A 19698-nucleotide genomic window follows, 5' to 3' on the forward strand; every position below is an offset into this window, starting at 1 on the left:
TCGGTGAGTTAAAACATAATATAATGTTAAAAATTATAGATATTATATATAAAAAAACACACATATATAAACATTTTTCTAGAAATTTAGAGCAAAATTTTACGATTTATTAAGTAATTTGAAAAGAAAAAAAATATATTCAACAGTAAAAATAAAATTGAATCAAACTTATTTAAGAAAATATATCACAATTTCAAATTTGAGTCATGTAAATGCTCCATTAATGTAGAGAGAGAAAGAGAAAGATTGTTAAGGAAAATAGGGAGGTGTAGGGTATTTTTGGAATAAAAGAAAATATAAGGAGGTGTAGAATATTTTTGAAATAAATTAAAATAGTGGGAAGGTACAGGTCCCACTTGGGGAGGTGTAGGGAACAACACCCTAATTTTTTCTAACAATTGTTTGATAATAGATTATGTGTCACTATTTTATTAGTCTGTATATTTGAAACGAACCAATGACGAGTCATGACATAAACGATTGTAAAAAAATTGTCAAAAAAAAAAAATTGTTAAAAAAACATTTTATAACTAATATATGGATAGAAAAAGTTCATTAAGTAAAGTAAAAAGTCTCTTTAACAACTTTTTTTTTATAATCTCTTGACAATGCATACGTGTTGTGATTGGCCCATTTCAAATATTTTTTTAGAATAAATTCAAACAGACTAATAAAATGATGACACGTATCCTGTTATCAAAAAAAGGTTAAAAAAGAGTTGTTAAAATATGATTGTCAATAAAGGAAAAGAATTATAATTTTCTTACAAATTTTAAGTACTGATGAAGTAAACAAACATTGATATTTAATAATATTTATAAGTTTGAAAGCAAATAACTATTTGATATGTAAAACATTGATACATAGTTGTTTGTTAGTCATACAAAAGCACTATGCATAGCATGATGTAGGAAGAATGACAGTTTTGGCCACTGCTCATTTTTAATCATGCTCATTTTTAATCACTTCTTATTTGTAACTTTATTACGATGAATATGCACAGTTTATATATTTCTTTACATAAAGTAATCAATTTTTTAAATTATAAAGTAAAGTTGAGCGTACGACTAAAATCTCGTTACATTCTGAATTGATCAGGAATCACAGAGTGAATCTTGGCACACAACTTTACCAGTAAAAGGTTCACCAAAAAGAAAGGTAAGAAATTATGACAAGTCAATAAGAACTATGTTAAAATTTCGAAGCCCAAATATTGATTTCAGCTGTTAACACTATTGACATTTCTTCAATATATATCCTTTTAAGGAAGAAGAAAAAAATGTGACTAAGCTAGGAATGAAGGTTCAATTTTTTCCTTAAAAAAATGTTTTTTTTTACCTTTTTATAAGTTAGGATAATGATATTTTGACAACATTTTAACGTGATATATATGTCATTATGTGATTGGTCCAAAATTACTCTATAATCAATAATTATAATCATAAAAACCATCATAACCAATCACAGAATGTCACGTAAATGATGTTAAAATGTAAAAAATATTATCAAAGTATCGTTATGGTATGTGTAACTCTCTTTTATTCAATGGTTAGCTTTAAGCAATGATGTTTCCCTTCTCTCCATCTTTCAGTTACCTCTCTAGTTACTTTGCTTTAACAAGGTTGCTCTTTTCTTTCTCTCTCCCTCTAGATTCATCACTGTTGTTGGTTTTGATCTTTTGATATGTTTTTTTTTTAAATTTTTATGGATCTTCTTTCTAGAGTGAGTAAATGAGATAGTACTAATTTGGTAATTGATCTGATGGCTGCAGCACATACTTTGATGAGCTCCAATAATAAAGAGCACAGATAGCCGGTCCAAAATGTTGAGGAAGACTAGCTAGCTGTACTAGAGCCTCAAAATTGGTCTGACATATAAGCAAATAATTACCCTTTAAAGAACATTACTTGCTTCTTGGATTACTAAGGAAAATCAAGGAAAATATCTCAACATTTTTTATTTAGTTTATGACTTCGTTCCATTCATTGTAACCAAGTGCATGTTTGTTTCTTCATTTCAAAGGTCCCAAATTCATGTTCATTTAAAGCATACAATCTTTGTTGCTTCTTAGTGAATCAAACTTTGTAATCAACTAAATACAATGTGAAATTATCTGTATTAGCATAAGGAGTGTGTAATGGAATTGTATTTTTTTTATTTTTTTTATTTTTTTTTATGAATTGAGGTAATAGAAATGGAGATGATGAGGAATATGTATGAGAATGGGTAGGCCATATGAAGAGCAGTAAGTGAGTATGTTTGGCATATAGTAGTTAATGGGCAGAAAGTTGTAGTACAAACTTGAATTTTGTGAATAATGCATCATGCATAGCCACAATGTGGGGCATGTCACTATCATTGTTCTTGTCTCAAAAAATGAAAAATTATTTTGGTTTGGGTTATCCACTTCAGAACAAGTACTTACTTTGCTTCTACAAATTAAGGAAATAAAAAATATTTACCAAATGATTTCATAAGTATAATAATTTAAAAACAAATTATAAAATTATATATTTATAAAGAAATTGTAATTAATTAATATTCTTTATTATTATTATTATTATTATTAATTATAATTATTTTTAATGTTTTATTTATATATTTTTTAACTGATTTTATGTTAGTTTTGTTCATACATATATATGAAAAAATTCAAAATATATTTACTTATAAATTTCTACCTTCATTTTTGTTTGAATAACTATTGAAACAAATATAATCTTTCTTTATTAACAATACTCTCTTCAAAGTAAACAACACAGTATAAAAAAATTGTGATTTCTTAAAGGAAATATGACCACTAGTGGTGATTTTTCTCTTTAGCTATTGATTGTTGATATTTTATAAAGTGATTGTAATATGATGTTTACTTATTCATCATTTTGTAGGTTGATTGGAATATGATTAAGTGTGAGATCTCAAATTATATGAAATAATATAATATAGAATGACAAGCATTATAATATAATAAAGCAGTTAAGAGGATGTAAATATAGTATAATTTTACAGTCATCTCAAAAGAAACTATGAAATTAAATTTTACACATTATAAAGTATTTCAAAATAAACAGATAGATACTGGGATTCTAAGAACTAGGGGCAATATCCTCGCTCTCCAGGGCTTGCTCCAGAGAGACATCATCTGCCTCTCTCACATCCAATTTGGATAATCATTGCAAAAGAAAGAAGACAAATATACAAGACACAGACAAACAAGCAAGGGTAAGCTAGATTCTCAAAAAGCATACATATTAATTCAAGGTAACCTAAGATATCCAATAGTATTCACACAAGCAAGTAAATTACACAATATATCAAATCATAAACTAAACAAGACTCGTCCAGACTTAAAATGAATATCGAGCTATGACGGGTTGTGCACTTGTGGTGGCCTCTACTACTTTGCAAAGCCATTGCCATGGGTCGAACCCTACCACATACACAAGGTTAGTCCGTTATCACTCATCTTGGGTCATACTGGAAGCACCCAAGACTAGGACCTCCTACTACTCTCGCCACATGACTAAATCTTCTCTAAGTGAGATTGAAAAAGTCATTAGAGTGTTAGGATAACCCCCAAGATTGAGCTCCCTATATTTATTCTAGACACTACCACAATCTCACCGTGAGATACCACTTAAATTCTCAAATCACATCACATGTAACAAAATCATTCCTTGCTTTCAATCACAAACCTCATCAAATTAATCATATAATAAATTGTCACTCAAGAAAGAAGAAGAAAATAGTAAGACAGATTAAAGGAATTCAATTAAAACATAAGCAATCAAAGTAACTAGGGTGATCTAAACCTTGAGACCATATAGGTCCACGACATAGTTGTGAACATTTGCACAACCTGTGGAATTGTCACGAGAAAAAAAAAATTGAAAACCAGTAAGTTCAACAACTAAGTTGTGGCTTTTTCCACCACCTGTGGATTTACTTCTGGAACTATGGATTTGAAAACAGAGAAGTCCACAAACAGATTATGGATTTTTCCATGGGTTGTGGAATTATGCAGAGCAGAAACTAACCTTTCGTAGATACACTTTAAATCTCAACTTGGACACTTCCCCTCTCACATTTTATTGTCTCTTAAGACCTCTTATGCACCAAGCTACATTGAAAAACACTCTCCTAACTCAGATTTGCTACCTCAATCCAATTTAATTACTTTAAACCACTAAAACTAAATTAAACTCAATTGTATACCTTTTAACCCAAATTTTTTACAATTAATAGCTTGAACAAGTTTTAATAGACTAAACAATAGTCCCCAAACCATCACATTTCTCCCATACCACTTAATTCAGAATCTCACTAGTGAAAACCCTTGAAAATGAACAAAAAATCATACAAAACACACTAAATGGCTAACAACCAGTTCTACATCAGAATTTTGTTGTCATAACACTTAAACAAGTCTTATTCCACTTACGAAGGCTGCCCCAATAGCCCATTCCTATCCAGAACCCACCCTCAATTTCACTACCTCACTTCCTCTCAAATGACCTAGAAACTCTACCTAAACACTTGGCTTTTGATCAAATTAACAATATAACAAAATTTTCCACCTCAACCACTTCCAACATGTCCAATCCAAGCAATTTAACACATCTACATTCAGTTCATAGTATCACACATGATTCATACCAATTCACAAGCATAAATTTATAATTTCACAGTTTGACATACATGAACGTTTGGTTCAACATGCAAAATTACCAGTTTCACAATCCCAAACAAAAGCCCCAAATTCTTGCAACCTAAATTCCCAAAACAGAAAAGAAAGAAAACTTAAGCTTCCCTTACCTCTACACGCAGAGCCAAGCTTAGCCCCCTTACATCATGAGAAACTTAGAAATACCTAAAAATCATCATTTGATGATGGAAGACAATTTCTTATAACCTAATTGAAACTAAAATTGAAAGGATGCACAATGGGTTACATGCAATCAGATTTATTGCATGATCAAAATCCTAAAATAAACTAAAAAGAGGAAAAACACTAAATTGATCGGTGGGTTTCAAACTCTCAACATCCTTACGTGCTTCCTGATTGTTGAGAAGATGATTCAGTGAAGAGAACAAGAAGAGAGAAGGTAGAGAGGGCAGAAGAAGAAAGAGGAGAAGCTTTTCTAAAGAGAAAATGGAGTTTTGAGTTACTAAATTAGGTGCTCTGAAAAATCTGATTCTTACATTAAGAATAATAAATATAAATTTTTGTTTTTTAATAATTTTTATTATATTTAAAATTAAAATGTTGATAGGTCATATGAAAAAGTAAAAAATAGAATAAAGTGAACTAAGTTCTATGTGAAGAAATACATTAACAACTCACTAAACAAGTATCACTATGACCTAAGTGATAAAGTCATAAAAACTTTGTTTATGGCAAAGATAATAACAATATATATTTAACTTTTAACAATTATCATATTAATTAATTTTTAAAATAAAATTAAACATATTTTTAAATTTTACTAAATTTCACATATATTCATAAAAAAAATATTGATATACAAATGAAATCATTTGTCTTTTATTTTTTTTATAAATTTAAAACTATTAAAACTAATTACTTATTAATTTTAATTTTTTATTTAATAAAATACGTGGCAAAAATCAAATACATATTTAAATTTAATAAATTTTAAATAAAATTAAAACTATTATATTAAAACTGTAATATTTTTATTATATACAAATAAAATATATTAATATTTTAATTTTGTTTTTAAGTGAAATATGTTCTTAATTTTAAATTTTTATGAGAAATTAATTTTTTTTTTAATTTCTAATTTTCAACTTGAAAAATAAATAAATAAAATCATTCTAAATTTTCATTGTTAATTTAAATAGATTATATTAATTTATTTTTAAACGTTAGGAACTAAGATATATTAAAATTTGAAAGAACAAATTTTAATTTTTTATAAGTTTAGCCTAAATTTAAGTACCACAATCATATTAATTCATTTTGTTTAATCAGAATATTTTCTATAAAAGAGACACAAGTCTAAGTCTAATGAGAGTAAACTTTTAACTGTTGCCATCTACTAGCATGTCACTTTCTTGGCTTACCTCATTCTTGGTTTGGGTCTTTTCAGCATGATCCCGATAACACATTTTCCAGGTCATTCAAATTGTCTTTTGTTTGTCGGTGTTTGTCATCATAATGATTCTTCATCTCTTCTCATATTTAACTCCAAAGTCAATCAATCCATATTTTATTACCGGTCTTGTTAATCACTGTTTAACTACAAGTAAAATAAAAAAATCCATAGATACGAATTTTTGGTAAAAATACTAATTTCTTTATTTCTCAATGAAGACCATTTAATTAATAACTAATGTAAGTAACATCGCAATTTGAGATTAAGGGAAAAATTAATGTAACATTTAGGCTGTGTTCGGTTGAGGGTATTTGGAGGAGATGATTTGGAGGAGATGATTTGAGAGAGAGTAATTGAATAGATTTGAAAATATTTGAGAGTACATTTTTTTATTGTTTGTTTGAGTGGATTTGAAAGTAATTGAAAATGGATTTGAAAGTAAAGTTTCTAACAATATTTGATTGATATGATAGATTTAAAAAATTTATTTAATAGGTATAAATTAAAGATTACCAAAATGTCCCTAATTTTTAAAAATAATATAAAATGATAGTTATTAATTTTATATTTAATTGTAAAAATATTTACAAAAACTAAAAAAGTGTAAAAAATTAAAAATAATTATTAAAATTAAAAATAATTATTAAAATTAAATTTTAAAAAGTAAGCAGATTATGGTTATTAGAATACACATAAAAAACAAAAAAAAAGGAATATGTATAGTTTTTCATTGTAAAGGAGTGAAATTATACATAAACTGCGAGAAGAAGGATGCTTATTGGAGCTTGGAAACTCCTTATACATAAATGCAAATTTAACCACAGACAAATGTGACTTTTCCCTCACAATCCCTCCAAATCACGACACATCGGATGACGAAAAAGTTATTCATCCCACAGATCATTTCAAATCAGTATGCACAAATCTTTTAAAACAAACACGTAAATCAGTTTATATCTTCACTGGCAAATCGGACTGAACAGTAAAATCCATTTATTCGAACACAACATTAATATAGATTAAAGAATAAACTCACTAAAATTGGTCTGGTTATGAAAAAGTTAAAGTAATTAACATGCTTAAATTCAAACCTCAGTACTGTCATTTTATTTTACGCAGGAAAAAAAATTCATGTAGTTATGTGAAAATCTTCTCAATTCTGTCAATAGGATTCATAAAACTTAACATTATCTAGTTTAAGAACACTGGATAAAAATATAGCAGAAACACATTAAAATACAGTTCTTAAAGCATTAAAAAAAAAGCAATATTCACTATTTATCTTTATTAGTACCCTTTCAGTTTAATCAAATAGCTTTAGATTTCTTCAAAAGAAAGTATACTTTATATTTGAAAACTATCCTTCCTATGCTTTGCGGTCAAATTCTTGCATTTTATGTCTACGACATGGGAATATTCATCATATACAGTTTGCGAATCATTTCAGAGTAAGAAATCCCATCAAAGTTTACGAATCATGACTCTTTGTTCCTCCACAACGCCCTTCACGTGTGCCAATGGGCAACACAAGCTAACTAGTTAACTAGTTAGTGTCTGAACGTGTTTAGCTTATTTTACCACAAAACAAGTATATAATATTGAGTAAGATTTTCGAATGACAGAAAAGTGAAGATATAGACAACGCAAAAAACATGGAACATACTCGTAGGAGCTGTATTAAAATCAGTGGGTCGTAGTTTCCTTAGTTTCCTTCTGTCCCTATCATGTGAAAAATCCACAGGAGAGAGTCATTCCCTTCTAACTGGTATACGCATCCCTGATAAAAAAGGAGTCATTTAATCATAATAGTTTAAAATATACTTAAGGGGATCAAGGCAGTGGAGTAATATTATAATCGAAAAAAGATACATAAGCTTTTTTCTTTTTCGGAGTAAGGAAAGGGCCATGCAACCTACAAAAGGATGGAGGGGAGGGATTATATACAACGACCAAGAAGCAGCTGGTAATAATTGTATCCCGATCTTTAATTTCTGTGCCCAACTCCAAAGTGAAACCTCCTGTCTTTCTTATCGTTAAAGGCATATTCAAGGCGCAAAGGACCCAAAGGCGATTCCACACGGATGCCAAACCCATAGCCGTATCCGCTGCCAGGTTTCTTCCTTGCTCCAGCAGGGTCACCTAATATAAAACCAAAACACCAAATATGTGCCTTATTAATGAACAGCATGAACAAAATCAGCATACATAGTTGAAAGCTGACGAACTGTTTAACTTTTGAGAAATGACATTGTGGATATTGTAATTTAAAGGAGTCAGAATATAAGGATAAGCCAAAAGCTGTTCTGCTAGTAAATGACTTCAGTCTTTTGATTGTTTTGTGTGCTTGGTTGTCTCCTTGATTGAGTTAAATAACAGTCAATGAATAAACTTCCCAATTTGTTGAGAAAGGTTTGACCACAGATATGATCTTAATTATTCTCAGTGAAACGCAAACAAGGAAAGAACCAAATTAAAAAAAGAAAAAAAAAAAGCAAAGAAAGAAACAAAATGAAAACTTACCGGGTACAGTTGGGCCTGAACCAAGGTCAGTTCCATAGTCAGAAAATATAACACCTTCCACTGGCCCGTACTGCAAACAGAAACAGTAAGATAAGTGAGTCAAATTACAGGGACAACGGAAATAAATTCTCTATCATCCATTTAGATACATATGCATAACTATTTGCAAATTATGTGTGGCTGCATACTTAGTTCTGGGGTTAACCTGACCCGACAATCCATAGAAAGAAGTAACATGGGGGGAGCAGACACATAAACATGTTAGATATCTAGTAAACTGTTAGGAATCTAGAAGCTACAGTTTAGCTGTAAAAGATTCAGTAATTTTATTGACCATACATGAACCTTCTGTAGACCTTAATGCTATACAAAAACTAATAAAACAGTTACACTAATTAATTCTAATACAGACCAATTAACGGCTTAATAAAACACAACATAAACTAAATAACAAATTCTCCCTTAAGCTGAATGTTAAGCAAGAAACTTAGTTTGATTATACAACTTTATCATCCCCAATCTGCTTCTGAGGCTAGAGAAGGATTCCAAATTTAAAGGCTTAGCCATAATATCAGGTATTTTCTCTTAGGAACTACGATGAATCAATTCGATAGTTTCATCTTTGTTGAGTTCTCTAAGAGAAAAAAATCTCATATCAATGTGTTTGCTCCTACCATGCAGCACAGGAATTTTAAACAGTTAAATGGTTGAAATGTTATATCACAATATACAGTTGTCTTCTTTTAGTTGAGGATGGCCAAGCTGTTCCAAAATTCTCCTTAGTCAAACACTCTGACTGGCACATGAAGCTACAGCCATAAAGTCAGCTTCTGTGGTTGACAAAGTTACCAATGGTTGCTTCTTAGAAGACCAGGACACTGCACCTTGAGGTACATTTCCAATCATTTACATCTCCTGTATAGCCACTATCCAAGTAACCTATCTGAGTACCTCCCATTCCTCTTCTGTCCGTGATCCCAAATTCAGTTATACCTCTCAAATATTTGATAATCCTCTTCACAGCAATCAGATGCATTTCTGTAGGTCCCATCATATATCTGCTGACCAAGCATACAACAAACATCAAGTCTGATCTGATTGCAGTGAGGAGGAATATCAAACTTCTGGCCATTTACTAGTACAGAGATGCATCTACTACCTCCCCATCTTCCCTTGAAGGTTTGCAACATGGTTCTATAGGATTTGCCAGAGGGACTTTTCTCCCAACCAAATTGTTCCAGCACCTCTACATTTTTTTGACAGATGAAAATCCACTGCTCATTTTGTGTTAATTCTATGCCAAAGAAACACTTCATCTTGCCAAAATCTTTCATATCAAACACCTTCATTGACTGCTTGACTTAAGTAAACATCTTCATTATTCCCAGTAAAAATCCAATCATCCACATATAGACTCACATTTAGCAACTTGCCTTCCTTTTCCTGTCTGAACGAAAAAGGTGTGTTAATATCTTGTTGTACCATCGTGCTCCAGGGGCTTGCTTGAGGATTTACAATGCTTTTGTAAACTTGTAAATCTTATATTCTTTACCCTTTTTTGGTATCCAAAATGTTGATCAATATAGACAGTTTCACTCAACTCTCCAAGCAGAAACATAATTTTCACATTAAGTTGGCTTTGATATTCTGATTTGGGGAATCAGCAGCTCGAGAATTATGATATTCTGGTTATGGTTTTACATCTTCATTATCAGCGTCTTGTGCAGCTTAAATGTCTGCATTTTCCCTTTCTGAACTGTCATTATCATCTTTACATTATGCTAGATTCTTCTTTTCTTCTATTTCTCCCTCGTTCCACTTCCATTTTTCCGTCTCAGCAAATATCACATCCCTACTAATAATGACTTTCTTTGGAGTATGCTCATATCACTTACAAACCTTAGACCCCTCACTCACTCCCAAGTGCCCACACTTGATACTTTTGTCATCTAAATTCTTCCTTTGAGAATCTGGAGTATGAGCATAGGCAATACAACCAATCTGAAGTGTTTGACCGATGGCTTGATACCATTGCATGCCTCCTCATGTATGACATTTTTCATAGCTAGTCTACGAGAAGTTCTATTGAGCACATAAATTGTCCATTTCAAACTTCTGGCCAAAACTGTTTAGGAACTCCCTTTTCAGACAACAGATTTCTTGCCATGATCATGATAGTTCTAACTTTCCTCTCAGATACACCATTTTGCGTGCTAAGCTGCAGTAAGCTTCCTTTTAAAGCTATTGGTGCTGCAAAAGCTGCTAAGCTCATAAGAATTAAACTCTGCACCTCTATCAGTTCTCAAACAATAATAGTTTCTAGAGTCATTTTCAACCATAATATTGGCCTTCCTATAGATATCAAATGCATAAAATTTTTCTGACATGAAATAATCCCAGGATTTCCTACTACAGTCATTGGCAGAATGACTTTGCATAGTTTCCCATCTGATCTCTATGGTAGGATTAAGCATTACTTTTCTATATCTTTTATGTAAGAAACTCCCATAAATGAATGAGTTAAGAAATGATACACACTCTTAAGCATTTTTTCAATACTTTTATCTCAAGTTGGCATCAAAGTGTGTCGTGCCAATCTAACTCTATTAGCCACTAGATAAGTTTCTGCTGTATGCCACCATCCACTGCTGCCTTTCTCTCTGACAAACACCTGGTTGTGTTAATTTCATTGAGCAATGGAAAAACTAGTAGTCATGGTCTACCTTGCTAGCCACCACAGATTTTTCCGACTAGCACCAGATCTGGATGGGGAACCCCACAAGTCAAGGATGCAAATTCCTCCACGCACAATCCTTGGTGGCCAAACAAGGCATGTGCCTTTTGGTCACGGAACAACATTGCTCCACCTCCATTGCTCTCACTAGCTTTTCTGCTCCTTGTTCCAACCTACTTTTCCTCTTATTGGAGTTTGGTCCCTCATTTGACCACCTGAAAGTTCCTTTTTTACCCCTATGCTCTTTATTTCTTATCTGCAAAAGGCATCTGGACCTGTCCACTCATTTCTGAGTTACCCATAATTACTGCAGATAAGCTTAATGGCAAAAACAAGTTGTCTTGGTCTACATCAGTTGAACTGTGGTTTCTAACAAAATTAAAAAAAAAATATATATTTATGGAGAAATTCGTCCAAATAGAACTGAAAATATTGAGTTTACATTTGGTAAATTGTGAGATGTTCAGTGTTTGAAGTTGAGCAATTTCTCCAAGTAATCTTTGAGATCATAGCAAATTTTCTCAGTGCAGCACTTGCACCTAATTGGCCTATAGGTTCAATCATGTTCAATTCTACGTAATTTCTCTCGTTCTCAGACATGTCTGGTTGAAAAACTACTGTTAGTCAAATGGAAATCATTGGAGGTGACAAGACCAGGCCAGTAAAATCAGGAGAGAAAAAATCCAATTGCTTGCTACAATTTGCAATATTTAAATGACATCATGTTCAACTTTTGGCAGAAGATTAGGAATAAGGTTCTGCAGAAATTTTACAGAATATTCTATTTCCTGTTTTGTTTTTTGCCCACTTTTAACACCAGAAAATACCATCCTTCTTTTGTGTTTATACATAACACATATATACAATCAAATTCACACACTTATTTCAAATTTTCCAGCCCATCTTCTATTAGTATTCTGAAAACATGTCACTCTAGTTCCCAGAAATTACAACTCAAACAAATTTCAGATATGAAATCATGAAAATTACGATAAGCACAACTCAAGCATAGGTAAACTAAAGATGCTGAACAAGAATGAGCAAGAAATAGCGTGATAATTTTGAGTACCACGGGGAAAGAAATTTCTCCAGAGCCAACAACATATGATCGACCAGAGCCCACGCTACCTTCTTCATAGCCCCTCACACTGTTTGTTCCACCAATGGCAAAAGCTTCATAGGGAGGGAAATTTCCCACCACATGACCACCAGATATACTACCAGTGAACCAATTAAAGTAGGTAAAGCATAAGATAGTCTATTTTGCTGTAATTGAAAGTGTAAACAAGGCATTCCTTTTACTTTCAACGACAGGGTTGACTTGATGGTGTGTATTTCATACCTTAAATGAAGGCGTGCAGGACCAATCTCAACACCTTTCCTAGCACGTGCATTCACCCTAGTGAAGGACAGCCATTCAGGCAAAAGAGGAAGTCCCTTTTCCATGTTAAGGACAAACTGAAAAACCAATCCTTGATAAGAAACATAGTAGTAAATTTAAACAGAAGGACCTTGATCCATTCAGACCATACCACAGAAGAGCCATGGTCACCAGAACCAGTGTAAACAGTCTCAAGTTTAGCAAGCAAGGTCTGATCATGAGTATTGCCACTACAAAGAAAGTTTGACAAAGGTTAGAAAAAACCACACAAAGTTATGATAACAATACTCTCAGCATTACTTAGATTACAACCTTGCAGTAAGAGGACTGCTGAAGCAATCCTTAATGATAGGAATACCTTTCTCATCACGGACTCCAGCATGCTGAAATGATATAGAAATTTTGAATGGAAAAAAATCAGTAGTATAAATAGATAGCCAATCTATATATTACAGTAACGTTTCATTTATGGTAGAGATAATCCGATTAATGATTTCATAGTTTAACTAAACAAAACAACTAATCAATTTACAAGTGGTATTTATAATGCTAGAGGTGAAGGACTTAAATTAGAAATAAAAAGATAACACACAAAAGTTGTCAAAATTGCCAATGAAGCACCTGAAAAACAAGTCCTACTGTTCCACTCCACTTTGGCCTGATTGGGCGACTAAACTCAATACCACCTGTGATGCGGCCAATGGTCAGGCTACCGTTACCATCAGCATTACCATGAACAATGGTTCCAGGAGTTCTTGAATTCTGAAGTAAAATTATTTGAATATCAAAAAGTACAGTTTTCAACGTTCAATCATCAAAAATATGTTCAGACAAATCAACCTTCAGAATTTACCTGAATCATTATTGTTCTAGATGTTCTTTTATCATCTCCTTGAATCCAAGGGTCGGTGTAGTTTATACGATAGACCGAGTCAACCTGGCCCCTCTCTAAAGAAATATTAAGCTTCTGGTTTTTACCAAAAACATTCCGATGAGAATAAGCAAAGCTGCAATGTAATAAAATAGAATCAAATGGATCACTAAAAAAGAACAAAGAAAACAACTAGTTGCAGTTGGACCATAAATTAAACATAATGTGAAAACATAAATTACAGCAAAAAAAACAACTTAATTTGGCTGACAATGGGGAAAACATACATAAGAAAAGATAAACCAAGATAAATTATCCAAAGTTAATATCAACTAAATTCCAACCAAGCTTTATCCCAGCAACATTATGCATTTGTTAGTGGCATGCTTAGAGTTAGAACTACAACTGCATATTCACCACTTGACACTATCATAAAACTGCATACATAGAGACAGCTAGAGAGGACCAGAGGCAAATAACCCTTAACTTGGTTCCAATTGCACTAAAGTAAAAACTAGGCTTTAAATAAAAGGGATAATAGGATAGCAAGAGTCAGAGAATCAACTCATAACATATCACATAAATATAAAATAAAGTCACCTTCCAATAAGCCCTCTTAGTGGACCATTTGTAATCCTGCAGAAAAAAATACCAAGTCAGATACTCAGATAACGCAGCAATAAACAGAGTCAACCTGGCCCCTCTAATACTGGAAATAAAACCATCCATCTATCTGTTATGCGTATTTATCACCAAAATGGTGATGTACAAAAGACTGTATCAGGGCTGTCTATGATATAAAAAACCAAAGGAATAATTGCCTTGTCAAAATTAAAATTAGGGGAGTTAACAGTATTATCAAGAATTTCATAAAAAACTAAAGGAGGTGAGCGTAATGCATGAAGACTAGAATCACTTACCCACTCGATATCCCACCACCAGCAGAAAATCCTCCACTTGGACGTTCCACCACATTCATCACCAAATCAACCTTCCCTGTATCTATATCATGCCAGAGAAACAAGATGCAGAAGTTTAGACTTGAGAGGATATTAAGGATCTAGTGGGTGAAGACGAATAAAGGTTATTACGTCACTTCAAGAATATAATTATTTTCCATTTCACAGCATCAGTTGAAGATAGTGACATCACATCAGTTCTCTGTTTTCCTTTTAGACAAATTGACTTCATGTGTCACCTCTTCATCACGTGCAATTGTAAATCAGTGAACTGTGTTTATATTGTTGCAACTGACAGATTAGACTTCATCTATATAGAATTGTATATGTTCTGAATAAATTGTGCGTCTAATGCAGACCACACAACATGTATTTATAACATAATACAAAATCAATTATGATAAACACACCTAATAATTAGGAATCAATCATCCTAATTTCTCATTTTATGTAACACCTAATTCCTTAGAAATTTGTAACAACTAATGGCATGATCAACCGGGTTAGAGCAGTGAATGAAGGGTGGTGGTCGTCACCGGAAGCCGGTCTCGATCGCAGTGGTCACTAGAGGAAAAAGATGCTCAGTGACAGAAAAAAGGGGCACACAATGGTCGTGGGTATTGTTCACCCAGAAAATGGAGAGAAACCATATCTCGAACCTAAACCACTGATACCATATAGAATTGTATATGTTCTTAATGAATTTGTGTCTAATGCATATATCATAGATGTATTTCTAACATAATACAAAATCAATTATAATAAATACACTTAATAATTACGAAAAAATCATCCTAATTTCCCATATGTAAACTCCTAATTCCTTAGAAATCTTTAACCGCTGATTTTATTCTAACAATATAGGTTATCGATCCCTATACAATAAATATCAATTGTAAGCTAAAACTCTAAACCTAAAATTCACTTACCTAATTTTACAATATACAGAAAATTTCCCAAAATTCTCATTTTCTAGTTATTCAACGAGGATTAGTAGGTATCATATATAGCACCTTATTGTCAAATGTTATTACATGAATAAAAATTATCAAGAAAAAAATTGGGACACTTGCAGAACACTGCAACTTATTGTATTCCTCCTGGTTAGCTCTAGTTGACTGTATAAAAAGGTAAAAACCTTACATTTGAAACTATTGAATTTGTTATATAACCCATGTAAATTTTTTTATTTATGATATATTAGCAACTCACTAGCTGTTAGATTGGTAAGTCAGAAGTAGGTTAAATTGTCTAAATAAGGCATCTTGCCCATAAAAATCAAGAGGAAGGCAAGATACAGATCAACTTGTCATTTGTAAGGGAATTAGGGCCTTGGGCATGGGAGGTGCAGTCCCTCAGGAACAGCTGACTGTTGAGTGGATTAGTGTTCTATTTTCTAGATTGGGAAATTCATCCCTATAATTCTGTAAAAAATATACAGGTTTTCTTTCACAATAAAATCTTAGTTCCTTTCTTCATTTCTTTCTTTGTTTGCCTTCTTTAGTTTTCATTAACTTCGTTTCCTAGTTTTTGTCTAGGTTGGCATGAACAATTCTTCCCTTTATTTTATAATCATTTATACAGAGTCAAGTTTGGTATGATAGAAAATGCCGAATAAAAAAATTATACTTACACAGGGTTTCGTAAGAAATTACATCACAACTTACCATCAGTTTGGCTAGAACATAAAACTGCCATAATTTAACAGTTATTTGCCTTTACTTAAAGTCCATTTTTAGTATGAATACATTACCTGCTGGTTGGGGAATAATGCTAACATCTTCCATGATTCCCATAGTTAATACAGTTTCTACATCTCTTTTTCCCTCAAGCATGCTGTAGACCTGAAAATATAGATGGGTGATGCCCAAATACTTCTCAGTATGAATGTGAATTCAAGGAGGCTCCTTCTTAATAAGAATGTGAATTCAAAGAGGCATGTTTCCCAAAAGAGAAAAGGACACATCTGAAAATATCCCTTTGATGAGTTACGAACAATACCAATGTCCAATTACCATCAAACAGACCAGAGAATATTGACAACCAAATTTGATAAAATAATGCCACACTCCACCTTTTAAAATTACACAACGCAGATAATAAATCCTCATGCTTTAGCTTGATTCACAGTTTTACACAAAATTAAATTTATATTACCTCTCGATAAACTTTCGATGCTAACTAAAAACTAAGAACCGTCATCAGCAGGAGTGGCCAGTGCTAGATAAAGGAATTACCTGACCCTTCTTTGTTGTTATTTGCCTAAGTATTGTTTCTGGCTTAGTCTTTCCCACAGTAATCTCACCTCTACAGGTAGAAAAACAAGTTGGTAAAAAAAACTCAACATAAACATAACAAAAGATTGCAGGTACGTTTGTCTTTTCACGAGTATTTGTGTTTGTCAATCAAATTGAAAGAAGGTGCTTACGTCTTCCTGTCAAGAAACCGTATGGAAATATTATTGACCTCAGCCTCTGAAACTTGTAATCTAAGAATACCTCCAGACAGAATCTCCACAGCCGAAACCTAATGCAATGATCATAACAAGGAAAAAAGAAAAAAGACAATCCCCATTGATACACTGGTTAGAGAAGGCAAGTGAAGTTGAATGATATAATATTGTGATAGTTACTGCAACATAAGCTACTAAAAATCTGAAAGATGGATCTAAATTTTGGATTCCAACCGAGCAGGAGCAATATTAGATGTGAAGTTTGACCAGAAATTAAGGAGAATTTACCATGGCAAAAAGACCACGCTCCATGTACCAGTTATTAATGGAAGATATTGCTTCATCCAGTCGTCTCAAATTAATAATCTTCCCTGCAAAACACAACATGTTAATCTGAATACAGTGAATGTCAAACTTGAGCAACATGCACAGTAGAAACAACTGCATGGATATGGAGAATGAAGAAAAAGTTACCATATCCATCTCGCATTGAGTCCTCTAGAAATTTAGCCGGAAGAACATTAGCTCCTTCACATACCAGCCCTTGGAATTCTTGATTTGGTTCTACCTTATTCCACAAGAAATCACTACTAATTACATAACTCAATACTGCAAACATGAATAAGCAACACTAGGATACAAAATTCAATTCAAATAACAACAAAATCCTTATAAAATCTTGATTCCAATAGCTAACTGAAATTGTTCAACAGAGGACAACATGCATGAAACAACATGATAACTCATACTAACGTTGCATCGCTCAATACTGCAAACTTAAACTGTTGTGATGTGCATCGATTGTTCTGTTGCATAGGTAAAGTGGGCAAAAGTCACAATCAAATCATGGCACTTAGGCCACTGCGCTTTTACATAGAAAAAGTTTCACTCTGTGTATCAACTATGACACTCAATCCAATAATTGGTATCAGAGTAAGGTAGCAACTTTGATTCCCAATGAGATACTTATAGAGGGCGGGATTATTGCAGATTGCATCAATTATCACGTTGCATAAAGGCCATATGTTCACTTTGACTATCAATTATAACTTTTGACCTAGTTGTAAGTGGTTCCACTCACATACATAGTTTCATCTCACATACATATGAAACACTGGAATGTGAAATTCTATTACCATAACATTGTAACATGACCAACTCAATTTCAATGCATAACCTCCATTATTCAACAAAGAAGAACATGCCTGAAAGACTAAGCGGATACCATCATGCTTACTAACATCACAGCACTCAATTTTGCAGATTTAAAGACACAACACTAGAATGCGCAATTCTATTACAGACAAATTTCATTCCAATGCACAACCACCATTGTACGACAGAAGAGAACACGCCTAGAAGCTGATACTAATCGGATACCGTCAAGCTGTACTAACATCAGAGCAGTCAAATAGTGCTTCAGACTTAACATAAAAAACTAGAATGTGAAAGTCCAGGCAAAATCACTTTAAAACGTAATCTCAATTCCAATGCGTAATTGTCATTATTCAACAAGAGAACACAGAACATACCTGAAATACTAATCGGATACCATCTCGCGTGTCAACAGCAACCGGCATGCACGACGAAAAATATCCACTGTTGATGATGCGATGCACATCCTCTTGTACCTCGCGCACTGTGAGAGCCGAGTTAGGTCGACAAGCCTTCAGAGCCTGCACCGCCTCCGCCTCGAGGTCCTTCCTCTCCATTTCCTCCCCATCTTTGTTTCGAACCAGCACTTCACTGATCAGCACTCTCTCCTCGTTCTGTCGAGCCTTCTGCTGCGCCTCCTCCGCCAGAGACAGCGAAGCCAGACGCCGAAGCGGACATGCTCTCTTCCTGTCGCCGGTCAAGGACAGAGTCGCGGAGCAGAAGAGCGACGATTTTTGGAGGACGGAGCGAGTAAACTCGGTAGAGTGAAACGCGAACGAATTAACGAGTTGAGCAAACGAGTTTGTGGCGTTGGCGATGTGCGAGTGCGCCGTTCGCAGAGGACAGGTTGGGCGCTTGGAAGGAAGAGGGATTTTGATGGCAGAGGAGACGACGCGGATGTCGTCGTTTCGAAGCATCCTCTTGAAAGGTGGAGTTTGGCTCGGTATTTGGTTCAATAGGTACAGCTTGAATCGGGAGAGTGAGTGTAGTGGAGTTCTTGCCTTGTCACAGCTAAAGCTTCCTCTAGCAGTCACAGCTGAAACTCCAAAGGGGGAGATCGTTTTTCTTTTGGGCCCTTTCCATTCAGAAAGGAGAGAGGGGGGCGTCTTCCTGCACCCAACTGTTTTCTTCCTGCACCGCCAAATTTTGTTAAATTCCAAAATTGACTTTTGAGCTTTGACTAAGGTAAAAGAGACATTCGTTTTTCATACGAGGCATCTCCATTCTCTTGGCCAGTCTTTAGTGAAGTCCATCTCCTTTTTCCAAGGTAAGAAGATAAGTAATTTTTTTTTCTTTTTGCTTAATGATTTTTCAGTGTGAGAATGATGATTTGGAGGTAGATAATTGTAGTTTTGGTAAGGTGTGAAGTAAAACGAATTTTGAAATTCCATAGGTTGAATGATGAATCAGATTACGAAATTCGATTAGGTAAGATAGGCAGGTATACCAAATTTGAAAATTCGGTGTTATAACATGTGTATCAGATTTAAAAGTCCAATAAAATGTA

The 19698-nt window shown here is 33.3% G+C and overlaps 1 protein-coding gene across 4 annotated transcripts; it reads right to left on the reverse strand.

Annotated features, from left to right (window-relative positions):
* Positions 1–7691: 7691 nt before the first annotated feature.
* On the reverse strand, positions 7692–19267 carry LOC106759423 (outer envelope protein 80, chloroplastic). 4 transcript variants are annotated; one of them, XM_014642586.2, is made up of 17 exons: positions 18569–19267; positions 17511–17604; positions 17325–17407; positions 17013–17110; positions 16822–16891; positions 16338–16428; positions 14546–14627; positions 14226–14261; positions 13608–13761; positions 13376–13516; positions 13067–13137; positions 12906–12984; positions 12716–12831; positions 12443–12590; positions 8640–8709; positions 8064–8258; positions 7692–7896 (listed from the first exon to the last, which is right to left on the reverse strand). In XM_014642586.2, the coding sequence occupies exons 1-16, from the start codon at positions 19106–19108 to the stop codon at positions 8104–8106; spliced, it is 2028 nt and encodes a 675-aa protein (XP_014498072.1). In that variant the 5' UTR covers positions 19109–19267; the 3' UTR covers positions 7692–7896; positions 8064–8103. The 4 variants fall into 4 exon arrangements, with proteins under 4 accessions (XP_014498072.1, XP_022635333.1, XP_022635332.1 ...); XM_022779612.1 differs by having other exon boundaries at positions 8032–8258; XM_022779611.1 differs by having other exon boundaries at positions 8036–8258; positions 18569–19266.
* Positions 19268–19698: the final 431 nt, after the last annotated feature.

This window comes from Vigna radiata, chromosome 4 (assembly GCF_000741045.1).
Source record: "Vigna radiata var. radiata cultivar VC1973A chromosome 4, Vradiata_ver6, whole genome shotgun sequence".
In the NCBI taxonomy this organism is placed as follows: domain Eukaryota; kingdom Viridiplantae; phylum Streptophyta; class Magnoliopsida; order Fabales; family Fabaceae; genus Vigna; species Vigna radiata.

Bases quoted from the DNA above. Each gene is read 5' to 3' on its own strand.
- LOC106759423 (XM_014642586.2), bottom strand. From the start codon at position 19,108: ATGCTTCGAAACGACGACATCCGCGTCGTCTCCTCTGCCATCAAAATC. The intron at 14,262-14,545 runs GTAAGTGATTCT...TTTTTTCTGCAG, and splicing joins GGTGGTGGGATATCGAGTGG to GATTACAAATGGTCCACTAA. The intron at 13,762-14,225 runs GTGACTTTATTT...ATTACATTGCAG, and splicing joins CTAAGAGGGCTTATTGGAAG to CTTTGCTTATTCTCATCGGA.